The sequence below is a fragment of the Elaeis guineensis genome, chromosome 5, assembly GCF_000442705.2.
Source record: "Elaeis guineensis isolate ETL-2024a chromosome 5, EG11, whole genome shotgun sequence".
Lineage (NCBI taxonomy): Eukaryota > Viridiplantae > Streptophyta > Magnoliopsida > Arecales > Arecaceae > Elaeis > Elaeis guineensis.
In genome coordinates this window covers 123,435,923-123,462,328 of record NC_025997.2, presented here as the reverse complement: position 1 = coordinate 123,462,328, position 26,406 = coordinate 123,435,923, and the positions used below count along the sequence as shown (strand labels likewise).

The following is a 26,406-nucleotide window of genomic DNA, read 5'->3' as shown; positions in this document are numbered from 1 at the left end:
TCAAATATTGATTATAAAAAAATTATAAAAAATTTTACATTACAAAATATATGTAGATTAATTTTTTAACGATAATTAATATTTAAAATATTTTAATTTTTAATAAAAAAATTTATTTTTTAATTTAGCTTTAGGTCTAAAAAAATATCAGGACGGGCCCTGTTAACATCATATAGATACAATGCCCAAACACAACAGGAATACATTCATTCGGTCATTCAAACACTGATAGAATGCCATGGCAGACAATGTGCTAATCTCCATACGTCCAGAAGATAAACAAGTTCAATTTTCTGTCTCAAACCAGTCAACAATTAAAGTTTACAAAGACTAATTCCAGCATCTTATCAATTACACGTTAAGAACTGAATTTGAATCCTAAAATCTGTAGATTCAAGAACTTGAGGGTTTAGCTGTAGGGGCCAGAGTCATGTATTCCATGGACATATAGCTGGTAGAATGGGTTTTATCAATTCAAAGACTTATCAAACTTCCAGTATTTCTTGGTTCAGCGGGAGAAAAAACAACACACCATCCAATCCAGAGAGCATCTTCTAGAAACATGAAGATCATAACCAAGAATAATAAAAAAAAAACAAATGTTACAAATATTAGACAGACAACAACAGGGGAATCGTCATAGAGGATCAAAAGGTTCTGGGGGAGGCTCAAATCGATGATCGAAGGGGCTTTGGTCAGACTTATCCTCAACACCGTGCAACCAATTTGTGTTCTTTGAGTCCTCTTTCAGCAACATGGCATCATACTGGTAGCTACCATAGAGATCTAACTCACCCACACTCTCCCTTGTCATAATGCTTTCCCTGTCTGGAGACTTAGATGTACTGTCTCCATTATATGACACAGATCTGTTGCAGTCTCCAGAAAATGTTTCATGACAATTGCCATTCTCCACAAAGTCTTCATCACTTGTCAGAGGAACTATGGGTTCTGACATACGAGCTCTGCCTTTTGGAGCAGCAGAGCGAATGCTATGAGGAAAGAGGGAAGCACTCCGAATGCCCCCCAGGCTTTGCCGAATGTCCTATTTCAACAAAGAAAAGAATATTTCAGAATTGTAATACAGTATGCAGCCAAAGTCTTTATATTTAACAAGTCACAATATCCCGTCTCTGGGAAGTCCAAATGCTTGATGATGGTATAAGCCACCTGTATGCATGAATTAGTGGATGTTGACATCACCAAATGTTAGCAGGAAGAAGGAACGCAACATACCATGTGCCTGAGAGCCATATCAAGTGACTTCTTTGAGATTGTCCTTCCAAAGCCAGTACTCTCTGTGCTTGCAGCTGGCTTTATAGGCTTACGAGTTCCAGCCTCTGATACCACAGATTTTCGGATTGAAGGTGGTGTGGTCTGGTGTCCGTTGTTCTGTGATAAAACCTTTGGTGGATTCTCTGGGAACCTACTCCGAGAGACAACGGGCAAAGACAGCCTCCGATTTGAACTCACAGAAGCCACCATCTCAGAGTTTGAACTTGAATTTGACCGAACTGTCAGTGCTGCTCCCGGACGCATCCTGCCAGCAGAAGCTGATCGTTCAGGCAATTTTGTCCTAAGGTTAGGTGGTGTATCAAGTGGAAAATCTGGGAGATCAGCTGGGCGCACTGGAGCTCGGGACCGTGGACTGGGGGAGCTGGGGCGTGACGAAGGTGCTGAATTTCGGCCATTAATGGCTGACAGCCGCCCGACAGAGGGGGAGCGCCCTGTGGTCAGGGCTGTTGTTGGTGCAACAGACTGGCGACTGGGGGTTGATGGTCTTGAATTCAAGCGGGCTACTGAAGAATTTGAATTTGAGATAGAATTAGTGGGAACTCGGGGTCGGGAGGTTGGTGTTGATGGCCTAGAACTGTGTGAAGGTCCAGATTTAAGTCCTGGAGAGCTGGGGGTTGCTCGAGTTTTGACTGGAGTGGGTGAACGAGTCGGAATGGGACGTGAGGTTGGAATCGATGGCCTTGCAGTAGAGAGTGTAGCTGCTCGGCTCCCTGCGGTTGATGGCCTTGAGGTGACTGAGGCTGAGCTAGTGTTAAGGACTGATGTTCTGTTAGTATTAGAGAAACTGGTGGAAGAGATGGAAGGCCGGGTCACTGAACCACTTCTGGCTGGCCTTGTTGAATGGCCATTCTCAGACTGAGAAGCAGGAAGCTGCAACAAGAATGAGAAATTGAGATGTTTTATTTATTTACAAATGAAGACATGGGTGTAAGCAATGACATAAATGAAACAAAAACAGCTTAAGAAGGTTACAAAAATAACACATGTATTAACAGACAAATATTGACTTAATCCCCAATCTATATAAATTAGTGAAATTAGCATTACCTACAACCAAGACAGAATTGATCGATCTAACAAAAAAGTAAGTAGGTGAGTGGTGAGACTAAGATTCACCAGTTCTCTGGCATAGAAAGAGTGCTGCATGAGATACAATGATATTTAAGCTCTATATGAGATGAAACTAAATGACATCACAGAGGACAGACCATCAAAATCTCATTGCAACTGAGGATTCTGTAGATAGAAGTATATTTTGGGTTCTCCCAATATGCTAAATTTAACATTTGCTGAAGAACCAAACAGAGCACACTGTCAGGCCCTTGAACATTAGAAAAGACCAAGAAGATCACATATCAAGAAGGTGAAAAGGCTACTATTGCATAATGAGATCTGGTGTTTGTGCTTCTTCTGGGGGTATTAGCAATTAATGTTTGCAATAAAACTGATTAAATGAAACCTTTTGCAAGTTAGATTTAGATTCCTTTTCCTGTTGTGCATGTATATGAGGAAGAATTCAGAAAGAACCCCCTGGAATGGATAAGTCATGTGGAACAACCTAATTGTTGCATTAGAATAACAAAGAAAACTGATAAAATGTAATACTATATTCTTCGAACAGCTACTGGAGATGATGAAATGATTCATACCCTTGTAGCTCTTGTAGTTGAAACTGATCTAACAGTGGAACCACGCTTAGGTGCTACTGAGGAAAGTGGCTTCTTAATAGCCTCAGAGGAAGGGCAATGTGGAGATCCAGGAGGAGTTAGAAGCCTGTCCATGCAGAAGTCAAATCAACAGCTAATTAGCCTTCAACATTTTACTAGACATGTGGCGAAGCAGAAATTCTGCTTGTAATTGCAAACTAAGAGAATCAGAAGATAACAACATTTAACACGTCATTGGCTTCTGATACCCTACCCAAGATGATCCAAATGGGAATTTGATCTCCGCACCTACTAAAAAGGAACGAGAATTCAAAGATAAAAGGCACAGAGTATAGGGTTTATTACATGCTCAAATAATTCTAGACTTACTTGAAACCAAATAATCAACAAGCAGTTTGGGTATCTTTTGCTAGTAAGGTGTGAGAATTTTTCTTTTTATCTGTTTATAGAATATAAGACTCAAAGACTCAACCATGCCTTTTATTATGAGAACATTCCATAAAGTACAAAGACATAATTGTAAGTATGGAAAGGAAACATATATTGACAGTTGCTACATTTAGGGAGAGATGAATTTCTTGCCTATCCTGATCTAAATTATCACCTGCATGTATTTTCTATGTTACTAAGAATTATAATGAAGCTTTGAAGGACAACTACAGGCAAAGTAGGAATCCTCAAGTGTACTCAACTTAGTGGAGTGTCTTACAAAAGCAAATGTAGTTTTCAAATGAAAATCCTATTCTCCTTGAAAAAAGGCATTTTTCCCTTCTTAGTATGAGATAAAGTTTTGAGTTTGCTTTGATCTGTGTTTCCTCTGACTTTTGAACAAGTGAGGCTTGTTTAAAACAAAAATTATCCTAACAAGCACATAGCAACTAAAGAAATCTTGTACACATAGCATGATGGTCTGCCGCCAACTGCAAGTTGACATAGATCCTACTTCATAGAGCTCTAGACATTTGGAGATGGTATTGCTATCTAAAAATAGTTCAATTCATACAAGAACTTTAGAGTTGCCCATAACCAGTTAACAACTCTCTACAAGTGAATATCAAACCCAGAAATCTTCACAGAACGTTCTTAGGAGGATACAATCAAGCAAAATTTGAAATCTAGTTATCCCCTACCAATAGTTGGACACAAATAGACAACCAGTCTGTATTTCCCAAGACAAAAAGAATACGAATGTATCAGTTATGGAAGATGTATAGCATGACCTAGTGATCAGATATAAGTGGAAGCTTGATGAATTCAGAAGGAGCATCAAGTTACATGAGAGATGATCGGTGATCCTTTATGAATCAACTATAAGTTGAAAAATTGAAGGCAATGTAACTATGTCAGACTTCAAGATTCTGTATCTAAGGTTCTTGCATCAAAACATTTTTGGATAAGTTTGCACTAAATAGAGTATCATAAGCAATCATAAGGATATATATATATATATATATATATTGTAGCTCAAGAATTCCAATAATTCTCAAACATTAAATCCTTCCCAAAAATAATCACGCTTAATGAGACTTAAAGACTGATCAAGCACAGGCAAGCTTTTCTACTTTCAGCACACGGGAATATTCCCAACCATTTTATTAAAAAAAATAAAGGATTTATTCATGGTATTTACCAATCGTAATCATGCTTGCCGTTGTCAGCATTTAGTAAATCATCCATTCCGCTCCTCCCAATCTTGGCCGATCCAATTGACAGTCTCTCCAATTTAACTTGTTCTGCAAAGACCACTAAATAAAGTCAAGAAAAAAAAGCCCCCAACTAATCGAATTCTCACAAGTGATGAGTAAGTCAGTCATGCTGGATCCCAGAAAAATCATATCCAAACTCGTGATGCAAATATTACGTCAAAATTCTTCCAAACGGAAATAGATGTTTAAATTAACAACTAAAAACCAGATGATTAAAAGAAGTAAATGGCATTGTTGCAAGAAGATGACAAAAATTACAACAAATAGCAGAAACTTAGATCACGAGATTTTCACGATATCCACAAAATTATAATTAAAACTTAAAAACATTCCTCAAATAAAAGGGTTATCATAGATCGAATTATTGATAAAAGAATATAAATTTTTGCAGCTTGCGCGCACTCTCAAATGCATTTGTCATTATTCAGGAGGCCATTTCTGTAAACATACCATCCACAAGACAATCCAAATCCAGAAAAGGCCAAAAAAAAGAAAAATAACAATAAAAATCAGAAAAAAATGGAGGAAAATGAGTGATCCGCACCGTCCTGGCCAACAGATCCATTGGCCGATCCGATCAGAGCGCCGCCGCTACTCGTCAAGAACAGATCCAGTTGCAAGCTCTCATCCTCCTCTTTTCCGCCCAAGCTCCTCCACCGGTCATGCCCCCGTCCCGCCGGAATATTCCTCCATCCCGACAGCGATCCCCTCGCTACCCGATTCATCGGTTCCCCCACTCCCTCTCCGATCCGATCCGATCCGAGAGAGAATTTCTCCTCCCAAGAAAGCGATTAAATCAGAAATTTTGGAGAGAGAAAAGAGTATAAAAGAAGTAGACAAAGGGAAGCAACGGTTCGGCGGCTATGCGGTAATTAGCTACATTTCGGAGGTCAAAATGAAGTTATTCGGTGCCGGACCACGCATATATTTATATAGGAATCCTGAGAACCTGCGGGAGTATGAGATGGACGGTGATGGAAGCGTGTCGCATAGTAATTCTTTAGATCGTGGCGTATTGAGGTTCCTAGGATTGGATGGCGTGGATCATGGTTAGTTTTTAATGGGTAACTTGATGATGACAAAACTTTCCTCATCTGGGAGGGGATGGACAGCATTTACGGTGGGTCTACCTGGGATTGTTGCCCTACAAGATGATGTGGGTTTTGTTGTCCCAGCTTCTGTCATTATAGCATATATTTGTTCTGATTTATTGGACAAGATTTGTACGAGGAAGGTTGAATGATTTGATCTCATTTCCAAGTTCTGGTAACTCCAGGGACAGAATTACAGCCTAAAAGGAACATTGATCGAACGGCTGGGATTCTTTGATTTCTTTTGCTTTTGGTTGGTGGACCTCTCTACTGTTAAGTGTTTTTTTTTTTTTTTTTTTTCCTTTTTTTTAAGGGATAGGTGGGATGTTGGCGAGTTAATTTTGTGGGGTGGTTGCCAAATTTGACCGGCAGGCTGGTGTGATATTATTGGGATATAAAAGTTGGTCAATTCCTTTTAGCATTTGACTTTCAGGACATATTACAAGGATAGCTGACTTTTTTTTTAATATCTAACAAAAGCATCCATTATGTATTGCGTAGTTTTTTTTATATGTACACGCATCGTTAGCCTCAATCTCCTATCACTTTTACACATATCAAGATGCTGATCAAAATGGTAGAATGATTGGTAATTTATAAGCCCAAGAAACCAAGATCTTGATTTATCTTAACTAGGAATAAAGATAAAAATAGTTTGAGTAGGAGTGATATGATCTAATGTATAAACACCAAGATGATACCATAAAATCATTATATTTAAATATTGATTTTGATATTTATTCAAATAAAAATACTAAATATGGTTTAAGGAAAGTTGGAAAATTTGTAGCCATTGTCGTTAGTTCCGATTTAAAAAATATCTTCAGATATATCAATCAATCAAATTTTAAATATAACATATTGGTGATATCTAACACTGATGCATATAATATCTCGGCCATAATAGAAACATTACGCACAGTTTTATATGGCAATCATAAGATATTTACATTATAAAAATTAAGCATTTTAAGCTTTTAACTTTTCTAGGTATATAAGGTTTATAGGTGATTTTGGTTTGGAAAGTGACTCGTCTCCCTCAAAATCTTTCTGAAACTTGGGTAACTCATAAGAGTAAAATTAGTGTTTCGGCTCCTAATACACCACCTACCATTGTGTTTGACATCGAAAAACTGGGTTTACACCCTTTACAGGGAGATTGTTGGATAAATGTGACATTATCCTTTTGGTTTACATGGTAAAATCATAACCTTTTTCAATACACAAGAAAAGAAGAAAAGAAAAACCCTAACATGTTGACACTAACTTAAATCTACAAAAACCTGGAGGATTTACTAAGAAGTTATGTGGCACACTGGCACCTTTTCACATCCTTGACCCCATGAGTTTTTTGAATTGGAAGAGCAGAAAATAGAGACACAGTGATTTAGTTATCAAATAGCAGTTTGGGTGAATTTAATGATCCATACTTGTATTACTTCTCAAACAACAGCCCGTACTTAATTTGAATAATTTGCTCTAACAAACGTGTAAGTTTGGAGATGGTAGGTTGGTTGTGCATGTCACGTAGACATCATATAGGGCCCATCTAATTGAGCCATTGCAACTGTAAGTACTCAAAAAGAAGGAAAATAAACTAGTTGGCTAATTAACAGAGTAACAATTCAAGGATTCAAGATGTCGAGACACCTAAAAATATTAATGTTCCCGATTTTTTTTTTTTAAATGTCAAATAGTCGTTATAGAGACATGAGTGGGATGTCCCATCTCCAATTTGCGAGAGTAATGTACAATAAAATGACAATAGTGACATTCTTGAAAAAGGGAACAATAAAATGACTATAGTGGCATTCTTGAAAAGGGGAAGAAAGGAAACAAAACTCTCTACTTCTCGATAGAAATTCTAACATAATACTAAGTATTTGTGATATTATTCAGCAAGTTTTTTGTCAAAATATTTGGTCAAGATGCCGAGATATAGCTTTTAGAGTTCCCATTAAATAGTGGACCTGTGTCTTACTCATGAGATATATTTGCAATTAAAAGCATGTTGTTTTTTATCACTTCAAACTTATCACCAGCTGTAGTCTTAAAGCTTAGCTTGGCTAGAAAATAAGAAAGATAAGAACAGCAAGGTTGTGCCTACGAGAATAGTCATCTTTGAGAATGTTTGAAATAACTTTTTAGATTGGAAAACTTTTTCATCATAAAAACTAAAAAGCAGGCAAGATCTTCTCATTTGTAATAAATATGAGAACCAGTATACTTGTTTTCCATTTATACTTGCATTTCTTGTTTCAGCCTTATGCCTAATTTATTCTCCAACAAAACACTGCCTAATTTTTTTACAAAACTAGGCCTTCTGTTCTTACCACCAAAAAAAAAAAAAAAAAAAAACTAGGCCTTATGTGAACAACTAGATTCAGTTGGAGATGTGCATCTAGCATTTCCCTTTTGGTCTAGCATGGGTTCATTTCAAATATTTAGGCCATGGACCCGGTTAGCTAACTCAATCCAGTGAGTGCGGTAACTGAACCAAATGAGTCCATGTTAGATGGAAATGGGAAACATCTCAGTTACCTGGTTGTCGGCAGCTAGGCCTATTACAACACCCAGAAAGGTCTCTAAAACCTAATGGCATGGCCCATGCCGTCTCCTTCCCGACAGGACCAGAGTGATGGGAGGAGGATAGAATAAGAGCTGAGAGTCTTTTTTGTTGAGAAATCCTAATACCAGATGTTTGGAAAGGAACATAGCTCCCACTGAACTATTTGCAATAATTGAATTGAATACTTTTTAACTCAACTTTTCAATAAGACGCAGGACAATCGCTTTGTTATCATCTAGCATGAAAGGAAACCTTTTCCTGATTTCTCAAAAAGAGCATCAGAGACACTGCAGCCCAATTTTAATCAGGAAGGGGATGGGGAACAATCATAGGGAACACTGTCGTGGGCCAGAAGAAAAAGAATGCTTGCAGGATTTGCACCAAACGATCTATTATATAAATACAGATTGGTATGAATTTTAATTAATGAAGTATACGTTTAATGAATCCTTTCTTCCAAGCCTCAACCACTGCCATATTATCTTGTCTCCTAAATCTCATATTAGTAATGCACGTAGCTTCTTGGTCGTCGGTACACTTGATTTAGCATTGGGCTTCCAATTGGTAGAATGCATCTTCAGAGCTGAATTGTAGAGTGATACATCTAAGCATAGTTTATTTACTTCCTGAATTTTAGATTCTTTGAAATTTTAACCTGAGATCAGGAAGGTATATCTGAGAGAATGAGTTAAGATCATGATGTTCTTTTCTGCTGACAAGTTAAGATCATTTTGTTGAGATGAGAATATTCTATTGAATGATATGATCTTTTCTAATTAGCTAAGATAGATTGTTCATGAATCCAAGGGTTTGCGAGCATGAAAATCTGCAATCTTGTTGTGAGCCAGCAAATTGCAGTCATCCCAGCTGGATGAAGACGTAAAACCACGCAACTCATAGCCTTCCAGACGATAATCCTTGGTCTGGTTTAATATTAGAATGGGAAGTGCGAAGGCTCAACAACCCTCCATTCACTCAAACCAAAAAAAAAAAAAAAAAAAAAAGGAAGGAAGAAAGAAATAAAGCACACTCCTCTACCCCCCACTCTGAGATAGTGGCCATTGCCCAGAGAATGGCCCCATGCAATGAGGAAGCAATTGGCACCGACATCCTGTGAGAATAGATGAGTAATCCGAGGTAAAGGATGGTAGAGATGCCCTCACCATCAGGTGTTTCTCATGCATCTGAGATCATGAAGGTGAAATCATGCACAAAGAGGCATATAGAACTTTGCATTGATACATCTAGGAAAATGAACCAACCTAGCATACTCTGATAAAGACTCGTGTAAGGCATGTAGTTAGAAGGTTGAAAAAGTACTCCCACTTAATGCGTGTCCTTCAACCAAGCCAACAATGAACATGAAAAATAATCATTTCAGTGCTCTGAGAGCAATAGAACACCTACTTCCCGCCCCCCACCCCCCAAGAAAAGGCAACCTGCAGCAACTAATCAACCATTTGAGCCTTGCAGTTCTTGGAAATTCCAATTGCCGTTTCATTTGACATTGAGGCTATACAGCCCATATGAAGAATTTTTAGCTTTCTTACCAGTTACATCCCCACAATTTATAGTCCACAGCCAGGACAAATAATATGTGGGAAAACTTGAGTCACAGAAGTAGAAATCTGTTTAACTCATAACTCTTCAAATACAGTCCATTCCCCAGTGTTAAATCAGAATTAGCACAATCAAAGCTCGGGAAGCCAGCATCCTTGGACAGTTTAGCAACTCATCTGTAGAAATCAAAATCTGTGTCTGGCTTCTTTACATTGGCCCGGTAGCCTTTCTCAAAGTCCTTGGGAAGAATGACATATCGGTTCTTGCGAACAGCATGCATACCTGCCTCCTGGCAGATGGCAGCAATCTGCAAAACAATTCATGAAAGATGGTCACTTTAGTCAAGCTACACCATATGGAAAGGTTCTATTAATGAATGCAATACAAGAAGGGTAGGAATGCAAAAATATAGTCCAAGGTAAGTTCCTAGGTCAACCTACACCAAGTTCCTAGGGTCAAACTACACCATGTTATTGTACTGCCAACCCCCACCTTAAAAATAAAAGAAAGAAAGAAAATAAAAGGAAAAAAAGAAAGAAAGAAAGAAACACCTCAGGATGTTAGAAAAGCTTTTGCAGGTGGAAACTGAATTTAAGTGCACCGGTTATTTGGGCAACAATGATTGTACACTCAAAAGATGTTAGTATAAGTTGTATTAGCATTAACAGTACAGATGCAACTTGAAAGGATGAGGCTATTGCCACGTCCCACCTGAAGATCATGCAGACCACTAGAATAGCAGTTCAAGAACATACATATTTAGTACAGAGATCAAAAGAAGAGCAATTTTCCAAAGCCACATTTGCTGAAAGACTTTTTCTTTGAGGAAAAAAAAAGGTGATTTTGTTATGCATGATGGCCAAAGGTGGAGTACAGCCGGTCACATGCAAGGTTACAAACATACACAAAAAAAATGTACAGAAGAATGTGATAAGCTCATGCACAGCACATTCATTTGTAGAGAAGGCACAAATTCTTAGAAAGCAAGTGCCGAATGGAAATAACATCAAACTAAAATTTCATGATTCCTCCTATAAGCATGTCATGACTACCACCTAAAGACCAGATAGAAAAGGGAATCAATGTCCAGCTAAATGGTGAACTTAGATCAGGTAGTAAGTAATAATGCCTCAACCAATCCTTCCCCACCACCGCCCCCCCCCCCCCCCACCCCCGCCCACCCACCCCAACTGCCCCACACACACATATAAGAAAAAAAAAAAGGCAAAATAGCAGTACTGTCATATTAAGGTTCTCTTTATTTCTTTAATCACATAGGCTATACATTTTCAGCATGGTAATTATCTTTTTTTTGTTGAGTGAAAAAAGATGGGATAGATGAAATAATCCTTGATAGGCCAAGGCCTCCAAAAAAGATTTACAAAGACTAATGCAAATAACTAAATAAAAGATCATTCTTCATAGTGAATGGCATTTTTCCATATAAAATAAATATAACATTCCACAACTACATGTATTTAACTACACGGTCACTTTACCATAAAAAAATAAGAAAGGAATGCCCAAATTTAACATATTTGTGAATTTTACTGAAACATGGTGAAAAAATTGAATGCATAAGGCACTGAAACGTGCCAGAATTGCTAAACATAATGAAACTTTGTAATTAACACATATTTGTGGTACAAATTATTGCCCTTTATGAGTTTACATATACGCAAAAGGAGCTTGAGCCTAAAATTGTTGAAACTACATACATAAAGAACTTGTGTATCACAAAAGACTCTAAAATGCCGTGTGTAACCTTTCCTGATTGCTTTTATTTTTCTTCTATTTTTTCAGATGTTTCAATTTTTCCCCTGATCTTTATGACCAAAACTCGAAAACTTGGAAAGGAACTGCCAAAACTAAAACTCCACAAGCCCAACTCAAACTAAAGTTCAACTCTGATAAAAAGGGCCAAAATTCCATTCCATTCAATTACCATGTCTAAAACTTATCAGTTATTTGAATACGCACAGCTCATGTGCTCGAAGGAAAAATAGAAACCTAATAATTAGATCACTGAGACTTCTAGAAAATCAATCAGATGTCAATTCATAAGTGGCCAACAGGCCAATCTCAGCTTCCTCTGAATCAGGAAATTTAACACAAAACGGTAAAATAAATGGAAAAGGAATTCCAGAGTGAAAAATTTTAAAAATAACCAACCTCAGCAGCACTAATTTTATCTGGTCGAGAGACATAGTCTTCCAAGTCAACCTCATCGCTCAGATTCATTTTAGCAGTGCAGACCTGAACAAAGATGAAGAACAAAGCACAAGACATTCAATAAAAGAAGTGTAGAAAAATAGCAGAGAAAATAATATCACTATGTCTACTTAACCATTAGTATAGAATTAACCAAATCATTTAAAGGATAATAAGTAATATTAGCAATATACAGTGAAATTTTACTCATATGGGAAATCTTCTTAACTTTGCCTCTTTCTACAATTTATTAATCTTCCCAATGATTTTTTCTGTAAACAAATTTTCTAATTTTTTTCTTTCCGTAAGATCTAATGTTTTATTGCACAATATTTTTGAGCAATGGTTGCTTACTCAAGAAACAGGTGCAGAAAGTGGTGCACACTGTACAGAACAAATACAAAGAGACATAGGATAAAAATTGTAGCCCTTGTATGCCTAGATATGGTCACTCTCTCCCTCTCTATCTATCTATCTGTCTCTCCCATCTGTGTGTGCATGTGTGCACATGTCTGTGTCTGTGTGCACTTGGAGAAAAAGAGAGAGAAGACAATGAAAGAAAGATACAAGTTGAGCTTGAAAAGAGAGGAGCAAGAGCCTACGAGGTAAGGAGGTTCACCAAGATGTGGCAATGAAAGGTTAAAAATCAAAATTTCTCTAGTAATATCATCAATGATACTTGGGATTACTAATAGTATCCCTAGTGTTTTTATCAACCAAGGACATGCCGCAATGTGAAAAAAATCACCTGTCAGATATTTATGACATGTAGATGCATATAGAGTCAGCATAATAAAATAATCAATGCCCTTCCATATCATTAAAAACCTGTGATTTATAAAGCTGTGCATGGATTGTTATCCATACTCCCTGTTCTATTGTCACAATTGGATAACCTCCAACTTATTTGTTGCTTGTTATGTTGAAACAGTGCATTTTAACATCAAGTAAAGCTTAAATTATGATTTTTTCTGATATTTTGGATCACTTTTTGCAGATCTTACTTGAAAAACTAGCCTCTTTTGCCGTCTGTCAGGCAAAGGAAATTCAATTTTCCGATCAAGTCTACCCGGGCGCAGAAGGGCAGGGTCTAGAGTATCAGCTCGATTAGTTGCCATTATAACCTTTACATTCACAGTTTGATCGAACCCATCCATCTGCAAAACAATTCACGACAAATACCTCACATCATTAAAACATGAAGATGAAAATGGGCAAAATATTAGCAAAAAATAAAAAATCATACACGTTGGTGACAAGCGCACACATTGTTAACCAGTAAAAAAAAAAAAAAGCTATACAATGCAAGTTTTCCTCTGAAACATGACATGGCTTCAATGGGAAGAAGCCAAAAGACTAAGCATATCTCAAACTACACTTACTGCCTAATTTTGTTGGCCACTTCAAGCCTCCCACCCTAAGATAAATACTAGATGGTCTTTGGAGTCAAAAAAGAACCAAAAATGTTGCACACAGAGCTACATAGGAGTTAAAAAATGTCTAATCTACTTGATGATCTAATACCAAGCAGGGTAATGTCAATCAGGTGGTACACGAAACAAAGGTTGTACACCAGCAGGAGCAGCCAGCAGCAAACAGAAAAACTAAATGAGTTCTCTATATATTTAACTTGAATAGCATTTTAGTTTAGTTGAACTTGTTAGAGTTCTCTCTAATTTCTGCGACCTTTTACTCTTTCAGACAAGTGGAAAGGGATTAATTCATCAACAAAGAGAAAAAGAAAAGACAATTCTCTTAGCAGCAGCCAAGCAGTGCTTCCAATATTTTTACTTTGTTCTACCTGATTCAAAAGTTCCATGAGGATACGCTGCACTTCCCTATCGGCGCCAGTTTGTGCATCAAATCGTGCCGTAGCAATAGCATCAACCTCATCGATAAATATGATTGCAGGGGCATTCTCTTTAGCAAGTCGGAAAACATCACGAACCATTCGTGGACCCTGAAAAAAATGCAATAAAGATGTATGAAAATTGAGATATAGTAGAGGAATTCAGGAACAACAAGGACAACTTCTGACTAGATTTATATTCTTCATGAAATTGAGCACAATCAGCAATCTTCTTATGCAAAATGAAGAACATCTAAGCAGAAGTGGTAGAAAATTGTTACTGCATGTAGCCTTAAAACTTTGTCCTTGTAAGGATGCAGATGAAGCAATGGCTACCACTTATCAGCCAAAAAAAAAATCCCATGAAAATTAAGCATCAACTCCCAATCATCTTGACACATTTAAAAACTACATTTACACCATTGTTATGGACACAAAAGGTGACTGAACAAATTATCATTTTTTTTTAGATATAAATGTGACTAAACCAGTTTCTATGAGAATGTCTTAACCTAGATGAACAATAGAAAGAAAAGAGAAAGGATAACAATGGATGTGGGTGGCGCATTCAGATATAAATGTAAGAAACTATACCTCACCCAAATACTTCTGAACAAATTCTGACCCGACAACTCTTATAAAAGCTGCAGTTGTATGATTAGCCACAGCCTTGGCAAGCATGGTTTTACCAGTTCCAGGAGGCCCATAGAGAAGGACACCTCTTGGAGGATCTATACCAATCTGTTTGTATAACTCATGATGTGTCAGAGGCAACTCAACAGCTTCACGAATTTCCTGCTTCTGAATATCACAACCCCCAATATCCTGAGCAGATAAAAGGATGATAAATCAGCAAATTGTAAACTTTTACAGTTAAGCTGCAACTGTTAACTGATATCAACAGAATGAAGAATGCCAATGGTTCAATAAAATTATCAAATAAATTACAAGATGGTTAATAGATCACTGAATGAAGTGGTAGAAATAAACATATTTCATTTCCGAGATTCATTGATAGATTTTCATCTTTTTGGTTCAAGCGATTAAAAAAAAAGAGAGTTAAATAAAGGAAGGAAACAAAATATATGACAATATTCATCATTCCAGGGTCACATGAGCACCAAAGAGTGAAAATATGGAACAAACATAGAGGATGATAAGATAAAAAAGTAAAGTGAAGAGAGCATGATATCCCCCAAGTTCTAGGCACATGGGCCCCAAGTTCTAGGCACATGGTTTTGTGAGGTCCACTATTAAGTAAAAAATAAAGGAGTGCCCAGAGGACAGAGAAGCACAGAAACATATCCCAAATTCAAATCTTTTCATCAGTCTTGATCTGCTTTCAATAACATGATTGATCCTATGAAACCATATAATGCTTGTAATCTATTCGATCAATTTGTATTTCTTCTTCAATGAACATTCCTCAACAATATCGATAAGCAATTCCAGAAGCACCACAGAAACTTAAGTGTTGCTTCTAAACCAATACCAAAGGTTCACAATAAAAAATGCATGCTACATTCGAGCCATTTGACTAGTGACTCGATTCAACATAACGTCAGTTAGGTAAATTGCAAACTTTCATCAATAAGTGATCGAGCAACATGATGTTTTCAAAGGTAACCAACCAACAGATGTCTTGGTACCAAGAGGGTTGGACGAGATGCAAAATCATATAAAGCATTCCAAATCTATACCAAATTCCACACGCAAAATTACACTGAATACAAGTCATTTGAATATTTCATACAAAATGATTTTTTTTTTGGAGGTAACAACCAACATGTATTTGTACCAAAAGGGCTAGAAAAGCTGCAAAACACACCATACACCTTAAACCACAACCATCCAAGACATATTTTAGGGAAATAAACTTAACAAAGAACTGAATTTTTTCTAGATTTTTTTTTTTTTTTTGGGTTGACATCTCTTTTTCCAGCAAGCATGCAAGTGCAAATCAAAGCAAGCAAGCATGTGAGACACACATATAGAGGGAGAGGGGGGAAAAATACGGCATGTATTCTGACACTCTACAAAGGTAGCTTGGTTTTGTAAATCATAACGCAAATACAATCATCTCTGTAACAAAACCACACTCATCTGAGGATACTTGACTGTGAATGCATTAATAAGCTTATCGAGCCCAAGTAGATTTATATTAACAGGAGTTATATCGAGATCGTTTCCCATATGAGGTCAGCTTTCAGTATGTCTAGTTGTCTGCAATTTTAACTACATCAAACAAAGGAAAAACTATATTAAAATATTAAATGCATGATTTTTTTTTTTAATCAGTAAGTCCTGTGCAACCACTTCAGCATAATCTATAGAACCAGAATTTGGTGATATTGCAAGCATCATGTGGCATGCCTGTCTTTGCTGGTCACTCTATTTATTGGTACTTAATTTATATGGTTTTGCAGCTTTCATGCTGTGACTCCAGTTTCTAAAATTAAATTTTCCTTGAAGGATTTCTTTTTTAATAAATTAAAATCAGATTGAATTCCCGAAAATCACAAATAATCACGATTTTACTATGTCAGATAAGATATCAATAACTTGATTTCTATACAACAACTAGTACATATCTTGGATCTGTCCAAAATTTCCCCACCCTCATCCCAGAGGCCACTCACTATGGAGTTTAATATCTCATCATCCAAAAATCCTGCACTCAACATCAATTTGAATGTATCACTAACATCAAATCTTTGGGCTCAAAAATCTGACATGGTTAATCAATAGTAGAAGCGATGACAATCTACCATTTCCAATAAATCACCTCCAAAGGAGCAAAATTTCCATTTCACAATTCCAAACTTATCATAATGGTGGCATAAGGTTTCTAAACAAAAAAAATCGGATCTTCTATTTAAGTTTCCCATTGGATCTCTTAGCGAAAGTGCAATGCCTTCATGCATCTCCCAAACTAAATGACAAGAACCATTAGCAATCCAAGTGTTTCATTCAGAAAACAAGGAAATAAATGCTTTGAGTAAGTACAAAAACAATTCTTTATAAAATTCTTCATTAATAATAGTGCTCTTCAGAACATTTAAACAGTTCATGAAAGTGATATCTTTTATTGCCTGTGTTAATAAACTGCTCCTCTAGACATGTTGATCTTGTACAATTGGCAATGACATACCAAGTTTCCTTCTGGGTTTTTCCTTTCAAAGACAATAGGGCTTGATTCTAAAAGATTCAATATATGTTGTTGAAACTGATATGCATTGACTCAAGAACAAATGCCAACAAAGTTATTTCAAGCTCGATAGCAGCATGATTATTTGCAGAGTTTAGAATGTCATTAAGCGCAACTAGGCAAAACCATGCCTCAAGTATTGAGAGACAAAATAATCCCGTCAGAAATATTTCAGTTTTTATTAGCATATAGAACTATAATAGGACACGAATATGGGTACAGAAAAACAGGAGCTTAGCAAAAAATGGAAAGGTTCTGACACCTAGTAGATACAGTTTGGAAAAGAGCACCTTGATCTAGCTAGAAGAAACCACTAAGTACCAGACTCAAATCAGAAAGAAACAACATAGAATTGACTCATCTGAAAATGCTCAGCATTCCATAATTGCAACTTGACCACTTCATGTACACATAAGAGAACTTCAAAACTTGACCACCCCAGCAATCACTGGTCCATAAACTTATGATTTGACTTCCTCATTCAACTGGGTGTGCTGGATCAACAATCTAGAAGATTTTCTTCTCCCATATCTTTCCTATCCTTCGCCAACGAAAAAGGTGAAAGCCAAGAAAGAAGCACAGAACTGAAATCCTGGAACCCAGCATAACTAAAATAATTAACTATGTGCCCCTCTACATATCCTTTTTTAAATGTAAATCAGGTTTAGTGTATAACTGTCATGAGCTTTGCATCTTCTCAGTATCTCTCCTGCAACTCTTAGCTATATCTAACACTACATCAGAAATCCCTAGATTCACAAAAGGCAAAAGTTGATTTTTTTTTTCTTTAAAAAAAAAAAGATAAACCTTTTTCTGCAAACCCTAACTTCAACTCCAAGGAAATCCAAATTCTAAATATAGAATATTTAAATGAACTAAATACATTACTGAAGCTGCAACATTCCCAAATCCTACCTTACTCCCAAATGCATCAACCGAGCTACTGCATGGAACAAGTTTGCGATCCGGCATCCACACTATATTCGACACTAACTATTCACGAACTCGGGCAGAAAATCAAGAAAAGAGGACGTACCTTTCTTCAATCCCTACATCCAACTTGAAGAAAACCCGAATTTAAAGGCTCAATCATATGCGTAAGTACTGAAACCAAAAGCTTACAAATTCTAAATACTACCTTCTAGGTTCTAGCCACAATATTCCACCAATCTGAGAAACTCCCACGCCAACAAACACAAGATTCCACCCCAAACCCTAATTTTCACCCTCCCCCGGGTGAGGTCTTCCCAACCGTAATCAATAAACACACGGATGGATGCACAAAGATTGAAACTATCGATCAAAGAATCAATTTTTCTAGGGTTTCGACACTAACGTTGTAGGTAACGTCGGGCTTCTCGGACTGGCTGAGGAGGGAGATGCTAGAGTCGGCCTCGGGCGGAAGCACGTCGACGAGGGCGTTGGAGTGGCGATGGAGGGCGACGGAGGCGGAGGGCTTGAGGAGCTCGCGGTTGATGGTGCTCAAGATTCGAACATAGTAATTGGACCCGGTGGTGGAGCCGACGATGCCGTTGTTCTGGTCGACCATTTCCATGAACTGGCCTATGACAAGAGGAACGGACTGGATCCGCTTGACCTCCTCCTGGGCGCGGAGGAGCTCGCGCTTGAGGTTCTTCTGCTCGTCCTTGACGTACTCCTCCTGGATGTCAACAAACTCGATCTGCCGCTGGAGAGACTTGAGGCGGCCGTAGAGATCGTCCTCCTCGTCAACGGAGAGGAAGACGTCGGGGCTCACAGCCGCGAAGCTCGGTGGCGGGCCGGACGGCCGTGGGGAAACATTGGTGTCTACAACCATGGCGGAGGCCGCCATTGGAGAGAGAGAGAGAGAGAGAGAGTTCTAGTCTAGCGAATAGAATGGAGCAAGATGAAGAGGTTGTCTATATAAAGATGGTGAAGGAAAATTATCTGCAATTTCTCTGATTAATCTGTCATATAAGGTGTCTAGGTTACAACTTTCGCGTGAAGTCTGCACTTGAAGCGCAGTTTCCTTTTTTTAAAAAAAAAAATTGAAGGACTTGTTTAAAGACCGTAAATTTACGCTGGATCGAGCTAATATGAAAAAAAGGAATAAAACAGTCTACGGAGCCATGACTTGAAATGGGAGTTCAATTATATGAAGATCCCTAAATTACCACTGAACTTGGTTCGGAATTTGGGTGGTCCAATACCTTGCTTGCAAGGCGGGGACTGGGTTTTTTCATTTTTTTTTTAAAAAAAAGGGACTGGGTTAGGGTATTGACCTCACTTTGACTCCTGTTTGTACCAAGGCCCCAGTTCCAGGAGCAGTGGATCAGTTTCCTTGGGCTTGGGATCTTGATCTCTGGCCTGCATAGGGTGGGGTAGGTCCAAGGTAGTGGGCGGTGAATAGCCCCCCCTCATAGTCTTAAAAATTAAAAAAATAATAAATCTTAATTAAGGATTGTATTAAGATGGCTATGATTTGTTGGGCATGTGCAAGAGGAAAATTATTTGCAGATTTTTTATGGATATTAAGTTGATATAAGTCCAACACGACAAACCATGCCATGGCAAATGGTGATCGATCCATATTAAAAATATTTATAAAGAGTGGATTGATATTTATAGCATTTTTATGATCTCATTCCATGCCTAACCCCAGTGGCAACTGATCTTTCATCACAACAAGTTTGTGCAGTATTTTTTTGCCCTCTTGAAAATTTATCTTGCAACCATAGTTTCTTCTACTATATTGGGTCGGACCATCAAATATAATATTTTTTGATGTTTATTTATTTGAACTTCTTTGATTCTTTAAAAAAAAAAAAAAAAAAACTCACAACTAATTTATGACCAAAATAGTGCATCATAGGCTGAAGCTTTAGTATCAAGAATATGCAACAATTTTGTTCCATCCAAAAATTACTCAATCATTTGCCATTTATAGAAAATGATCAAAAATATTAGATCAGCCAATATTTGATTAATTAATTTATGTGATACTTGAAAAATACCATATTTGGCTACTCATCATTCATATAAGTGATCGGATATAAATAGATTTTTTTTGTAATTAACTTCCTAGTGAAAGTGATTTTGATGGATAAAAAATTAGTTATATAAAAAATATTTAGTTACTGCTAAGACAACATGCAATCGCACAAGATAACTCTCTTTCATAACAAAAAAACATAAGAAAAATTTAATAAAATTTTTTATTAAACTTTATGGGATAATAAAATTTATTTGAAGAAGAAGCCATCATAATAATCCATGATCTTTAAAATCAGCCTGGCAATCACAAGAAGAATCACTAGATGCCCATAAGCAGTATCTCGATTTTTTAATCCCAACTATGAGTAGATGGACGTTATCTATAATGATTATGTAAACTTTAATTTTATTACAACCACTATAAAATATATTCTTATTATTTTATCGAAAGCTTATTTTTAATGAGTCTCGATCAAATTAAAATATCTAAAATAAATCTCGATGTGTGTTAGTGTGAGCCATATTTGGACGGACTTAATCAAATAAATTTCAAAATCTTTCGTATTTTCATGTAATACGATAGATTTGATATGATGACTACAATGAGTGGGCCATTTTAGCTCCTAATTTAGGATTAGTATTCTTCTCCAAAATCAGGATTTGAGCTACTATGGAGTACACCTTAGTCATAACGTATCATCGATGCTTGAAATCAAGTTGAATAAAAGAGTTCTCTTCATCTTTCTAATCTAATTTCTCTCGCTAGTACCCACCTTATTTTATATTATTTTTAAAATTATATGTAGATGTATGAATATTGTTTGAATTCACATTAGATAAATGGGACTTAAAACTTTTTTTTATAGACGGGCTTTCCCCATCGCAGGTTCACCATCACTACCATTATTACTATCTGTTGATGCAAAAATCCGCTCGCGCCGGAGAAGCTGGAGTCGGGGAAGCCACGGTCGCCGCCGGGACCTGCAAAGAAAGTCTAAACCGGAGGTGGGGTTGCTCCGGCAAGACCCTCCGACGCTCAAGTCAGTTCTCTGCCTCAACAAGAATGGAGTGCTCGAACGGAGAATTTAGCAGAGTTTTGAGATAGAAAAATGAGCTTAGAGAATAACGTATCTGGGTCCCCCTTTTATAGGCGGAGGAGGCAACGGATTGATGGCGACGTTTGTAACCGTCTGGTAGTGGGCCGCCCATGGTCAGAAAAATTGATTGCAAAGGATAGTGGAGTAGATGCGTGGCCATCACTGTGGCTTGCCACGTGGAATCTGTTACGCGGAGTGGAGCAGCGTCCGTTATCAGCGGATAGGAGAATCGCGCGGTATCCGTCGCAGGAGGTGGAGCAGGTTCGTGGCCGTCACTGTGGCCTGTCAGGGGATAGTGGAGCTGTGCGGAGTCCGCTACAGGAAGTGGAGCAGGACAGCTATGGTCACTGCGGCCTGTCAGGAAATGATGGCACTGCGCGGAGTCCGCCACAGGAAGTGGAGCAGGGTTGTGGCCGTTTTGGGGGCCTGTCAGGGGGCGTGGATCTGTCGATTGAAGCTCGGCAACGGCCGGAGCCCGGTTTCTGCTGAGGTCCGGGTGAGGTCCTCCTGGCGGTAGGGGTCGTGAGCGGAGCCCGACTTCTGGGGGAGTCCGGGCGGAACCGTTCTGATGTTGGCGGCGGAGCCCGGCTCCCGTAGGAGTCCGGGCGGAAATGCACTGCAATGAAAGTTAGAGGTGAAGTCCGGCTCCCGTAGGAGTCCGGTCGGAGCTTACCCGCAGTTCATGTTGAAGACGGAGCCCGGCTCCCGTAGGAGTCCGGGCGGAGATGCATTGCAGTTGGTGTCGGAGGCGGAGCTCGGCTCCCGTAAGAGTCCGGGCGGAGCTGCACTTGCTGTCGGCGGTGGAGCCCGGCTCCCGTAGGAGTCCGGGCGGGGCTGCACTGATGCCGGTGCTGGCGGTGGAGCCCGGCTCCCGTAGGAGTCCGGGTGAAGCTGCGCCGATGTCGGTGCTGGCGGTGGAGCCCGGCTCCCGTAGGAGTCCGGGCGAAGCTGTGCTGATGTCGGTGCTGGCGGTGGAGCCCGGCTCCCGTAGGAGTCCGGGCGGAGCTGTGCTGATGTCGGTGCTGGCGGCGGAGCCCGGCTCCCGTAGGAGTCCGGGCGGAGCTGTGCTGATGTCGGTGCTGGCGGTGGAGCCCGGCTCCCGTAGGAGTCCGGGCGGAGCTGCGCCGATGTCTTTTTTGGCGGCGGAGCCCGGCTCCCGTAGGAGTCCGGGCGGAGCTGTACTGATGTCGGTGCTGGCGGTGGAGCCCGGCTCTCGTAGGAGTCCGGGCGGAGCTGCGCCGATGTCGGTGCTGGCGGTGGAGCCCGGCTCCCGTAGGAGTCCGGGCGGAGCTGCGCCGATGTCGGTGCTGGCGGCCGAGCTCGGCTCCCGTAGGAGTCCGGACGGAGCTGTGCTGATGTCGGTGCTGGCGGTGGAGCCCGACTCCCGTAGGAGTTCGGGTGGAGCTGCGCCGATGTCGATGCTGGCGGCGGAGCCCGGCTCCCGTAGGAGTCCGGGCGAAGCTGTGCTGATGCCGGCGTGGGTTTCGGCTGTGGGTATTTTATACCCAACACTATCATTTATAGTCTATAACTATTAAATAATTTTTTAGTTCAAGTTAAATGAAATAAAAAATTAATTTTAGCTTTTACAAACAGCGACGCCAAGTAGACTCTTAATCTAAATGGAGAAAGTGGACAGCTAGATATGTGATTTGGCATAAAATGGTTGGTATCTGTATCGAAAGAAGAAAAAAGAGATCAATGAGTTGCAACATTACAATTGTAACTAGCACAGTTTCAAAAAAATTGATATGGAAAAAACTTGATCTGAGAATGAAGGTTGGATTGAAGACCATGTCATGCATTGTTTGTGTTGCGGCCAATCGCCTCGTCGTCGGACCGTCGGGGAACGGGCACCTGCAAAAGAAGTCCGCACTGACCGGAGGCGGCTCCGGCGGGGACCCTCCGACGGTCAAGTCAGGGAGGTGACCGGGCAACAGTGAAATACAGACAGAGAGCTCTGAGAAAGAGAGGGAGAGAGGAGCAAGCCTGGGTTTTTGGGAGAGACCGAGCGGATCGATCCCCTGCACTGTTGCCTTCCCCGGTATATATATAGTGGAGCACGGTATGGCGCCGTCATTAATGGCGCAGACAAGTGAGGAACTGTCAACTCACTGTAGACTGTCAGAGCCGCCGTGAAAATGTCATGTCGCCGTGTGACCGTCTAATCACCAGGGTTGACCTCGCTCTCGGCAGGACAATGCCCCTAGGTAACTGTGCCGCATGTCCGTGTCAGAACCGACAAGGTCTGGCGGCTGTACGGCGATCGGAGGAGTCGGCCGACCCTAGGTCGGTGGCCAGCAGAGTGGCGTCGGACTCCTCCGTCGGTCGGCGAGCTTCATGTGAGTCGGCTACCAGACCTCTGGGTTCAGTCGGTCGGGATGGATACGCCCGACATGCCCTGGTCGGAGATGGGCCGTTGAATGGCCGGCAGTCAGCCGCTGATGGTGCCCATCAGTCGGCCACCACGACCGATGATCGGTCAGTGTATCGGTCAGTCGGAGTTGTTCGTTGGACCGTTAGTCGGTCGAGCCGTCGATCGGTCGGGCCGTCGGCCGGTCGGTCGGGCCGTCGGCCGGTCGGTCGGGCCGTCGGTCGGTCGGGACATCGTCAGTCGGTCGGTCGGGACATCGTCAGTCGGTCGGTCGGTGGACATCCCCCAACAGTTGCCCCCCTCCACTCCCAAGTCGGGTGGTGAGCTGGCCGATGCCCTCATTCGGGTAGCAAGCCCGGACGACTGGGAGTGGATTTGTCGCATAATTCTGACGAAGCCTTTTTCCTTCGGCAGCTGATCTTCACCATGTCCGAACTGGAGGCCGGATACCGAAGGTTCGGCGACGTTCGGGCAGCCTTCAAAGAAAGGTCGGCGGCGGCCGAGACCGAAAGGGCGAGGCTAGTCGACCAACTGCAGGAGTCGGCCGACCGGGAGGCCAAGTTGACGGACGAGGTCTCCCAGCTCATGGCCGAACTGAAGTCGGCCAAGAAGGAGGCCAAGCACAAAGGTCGGGCCGTGCGTCGTCTTCGGCACGAACGGGATTGGGCCACCGCTGAACTCTAAGGGGAACGCGAGCAACTTCGGGTCAGCCTGGGGAAGCTTGCTGAAGCCGAAGAGGAGCTGTCCATCGCCCAGGTCGACGCCGAAATGGCTAAGGCCGTGGCGGAGTCGGCGAGGGAGGAGCTAGCCCGCGCCGAGGACGAGGCACGGTCGGCGAGGGAGTCGGCCGATCGCGTGGTGGAGGACTTCCGGGCCTCCGACCGGTACAAGGAGGAGATGCTCGAGTCGGGCTTCGCCTCCTACCGGGTCGGTTTCGAGGACGGTCGGGACGCCGTCCATTCGCTGTATCCGGAGCTGGACGTCAGCCGAGTCGTCCCGCTACTCGCCGAAGAGGAAGGTGCCGAAGAGGAGGGAGCCGAGGAGGTGGCCGACCAGCCATCGGGAGGCAACGTCGTGGCGGAGGAGGTCATCCCGGAGCAGGTGCCGACCGAAGCCCCTTCGCCGACCGAAGCCCATCCTTCGGCCACCGACCCTGCGCCGCTCGTGGCCGAGACGCCGGTCGTCGCCGATCCTCCGTCGGTCGAGGAAGTTGGCCAAGGCGGATGATCGGCTCAACCGACTCCTTTATCTTTCTTTTGCTTAAGAATACTTGTAATCGGGCTTCGACCCGGCTATGTAATCACTTTATCAATGAATGAAGTTTCTTTTCTTATGTCTTGTGTTTGTAATGTCTATCTATCGCTGCAATGTCGAACCCTAGTCACCAACTTTAGAGAAGTCGCCGACTCGGGTAAGTCGGTAGGACTTAGCCGACTTGCGCAGCTCCGAAGTAACTTGTGTCCCGACTTTAGGTCGGCTTCCAATAGTTGAAGTCGCTAGTCGGGTGCATCTGTTAAGTCGGGAGTCGACCGAACCTGGTAAAGGTTCGGTAGTCGGACTTCCGTAGATGCGTTTAGTCGAACATCGTCCGACGCAGTGTCGGGGGAGCGATAGTAAGTCGGATCCCCAAGCTCTTGCGTCGGGTTCTGTGTCGTCCGACATATGGTAGCAAGCCGAATGTCGTTCGGCCGACCGTCAATCGGTCGGGAAGCTGTGGATGCGACTAAGGTCGCGTCGTGTGATAAACGGTGGTAAGCCGAATATCCCTCGACCGGCCGTAGCCTGGTCGGAAGTCGCGACAACAATCGCGTGGGCTTTAAGCCTTTCTTTGGTCGGGTCCGATCGGTCTATCGACCGATGGATCTGTCCGAAAGTTTGACCGTAGACGGACTGTCGACTCCCGTAGGTGCATCGGTCCTGGTAAGGGGCCGATGGATCGTTGAACGTCGAAGGAGTATCGACTCCTGTAGGTGCATCGGTCCTGGTAAGGGGCCGATGGATCGTTGAACGTCGAAGGAGTATCGACTCCCGTAGGTGCATCGGTCCTGGTAAGGGGCCGATGGATCGTTGAACGTCGAAGGAGTATCGACTCCCGTAGGTGCATCGGTCCTGGTAAGGGGCCGATGGATCGTTGAACGTCGAAGGGTCAGGACTCCAAAATTTAAAACTGAACTTGTATTCCAACCACAAAATTCACTGGTAATACAGCTTCAGGTTATCGACGTTCCAAGTCCGAGGGATGGTCTTCCCCTCGAGGGTCTCCAGCCGATAGGCTCTCGGCCCGAAAGTGTCTGCGACCTTGTAGGGTCCTTCCCAATTCGGAGCCAACTTCCCCTGTTCCAAGGGCTTCGAGACTTCCGTCTTTCTCAAGACCAGGTCACCGGGCCTGAAAAGCTTCGGTCTGACCTTGGCGTTGTAGTACCTGACGACCCTTTGTCGGTATGAAGCCATTCGGACTTGAGCCTCGTCCCGCAGTTCGGGGAGGAGGTCTAGGTCGGCCCTTCTACGTTCGGAGTTGTTCGGCTCTTGATACTGCTCGACTCTTGAAGATGGCAATCCGATCTCAAGTGGGATCATCGCCTCCGTCCCGTAGGCCAAGCTGAACGGCGACTCCCCGGTCGGTATGCGGGGGGTCATTCGGTAGGCCCATAGAACGGAGCCCAGTTCGTCGACCCAGAGACCTTTGGCTTCATTCAGTCGGGTCTTGAGTCCATGAAGCAAGGTTCGGTTGGTCACCTCAACCTCACCGTTGGACTGCGGGTGCCCGACTGAGGTCAGTCGATGCCAGATGTGGAATCTGACGCA

General features: G+C 41.6%; 2 protein-coding genes across 2 annotated transcripts; both read right to left on the bottom strand.

Moving 5' to 3' along the window:
* Positions 1-446: 446 nt before the first annotated feature.
* On the bottom strand, positions 447-5,531 carry LOC105046012 (uncharacterized). Its single transcript, XM_010924486.4, has 5 exons — positions 5,214-5,531; positions 4,594-4,696; positions 2,946-3,069; positions 1,237-2,166; positions 447-1,045 (listed from the first exon to the last, which is right to left on the bottom strand). Exons 1-5 carry the CDS (start codon positions 5,392-5,394, stop codon positions 638-640), a joined length of 1,746 nt encoding a protein of 581 aa, XP_010922788.1. The 5' UTR covers positions 5,395-5,531; the 3' UTR covers positions 447-637.
* Positions 5,532-9,802: 4,271 nt separating this feature from the next.
* Positions 9,803-19,076, bottom strand: LOC105046013 (26S proteasome regulatory subunit 6B homolog). Its single transcript, XM_010924487.3, has 6 exons — positions 18,494-19,076; positions 14,544-14,774; positions 13,902-14,060; positions 13,105-13,257; positions 12,062-12,145; positions 9,803-10,196 (listed from the first exon to the last, which is right to left on the bottom strand). Exons 1-6 carry the CDS (start codon positions 18,986-18,988, stop codon positions 10,062-10,064), a joined length of 1,257 nt encoding a protein of 418 aa, XP_010922789.1. The 5' UTR covers positions 18,989-19,076; the 3' UTR covers positions 9,803-10,061.
* Between the last annotated feature and the right edge of the window lie 7,330 nt (positions 19,077-26,406).

What these genes read in the sequence shown, in the direction of transcription:
- LOC105046012 (XM_010924486.4), bottom strand. Translation starts at nt 5,394, where the DNA reads ATGAATCGGGTAGCGAGGGGATCGCTGTCGGGATGGAGGAATATTCCG. An exon ending in GGCAAGCATGATTACGATTG is followed by an intron (nt 3,070 to 4,593) that starts GTAAATACCATG and finishes CTGCATGGACAG; the next exon opens with GCTTCTAACTCCTCCTGGAT. An exon ending in CAACTACAAGAGCTACAAGG is followed by an intron (nt 2,167 to 2,945) that starts GTATGAATCATT and finishes TTCTTGTTGCAG; the next exon opens with CTTCCTGCTTCTCAGTCTGA.
- LOC105046013 (XM_010924487.3), bottom strand. Translation starts at nt 18,988, where the DNA reads ATGGCGGCCTCCGCCATGGTTGTAGACACCAATGTTTCCCCACGGCCG. An exon ending in AGCCCGACGTTACCTACAAC is followed by an intron (nt 14,775 to 18,493) that starts GTTAGTGTCGAA and finishes TTATCTGCTCAG; the next exon opens with GATATTGGGGGTTGTGATAT. An exon ending in AAAAGAGGCTAGTTTTTCAA is followed by an intron (nt 12,146 to 13,104) that starts GTAAGATCTGCA and finishes ATCTTTGTTCAG; the next exon opens with GTCTGCACTGCTAAAATGAA.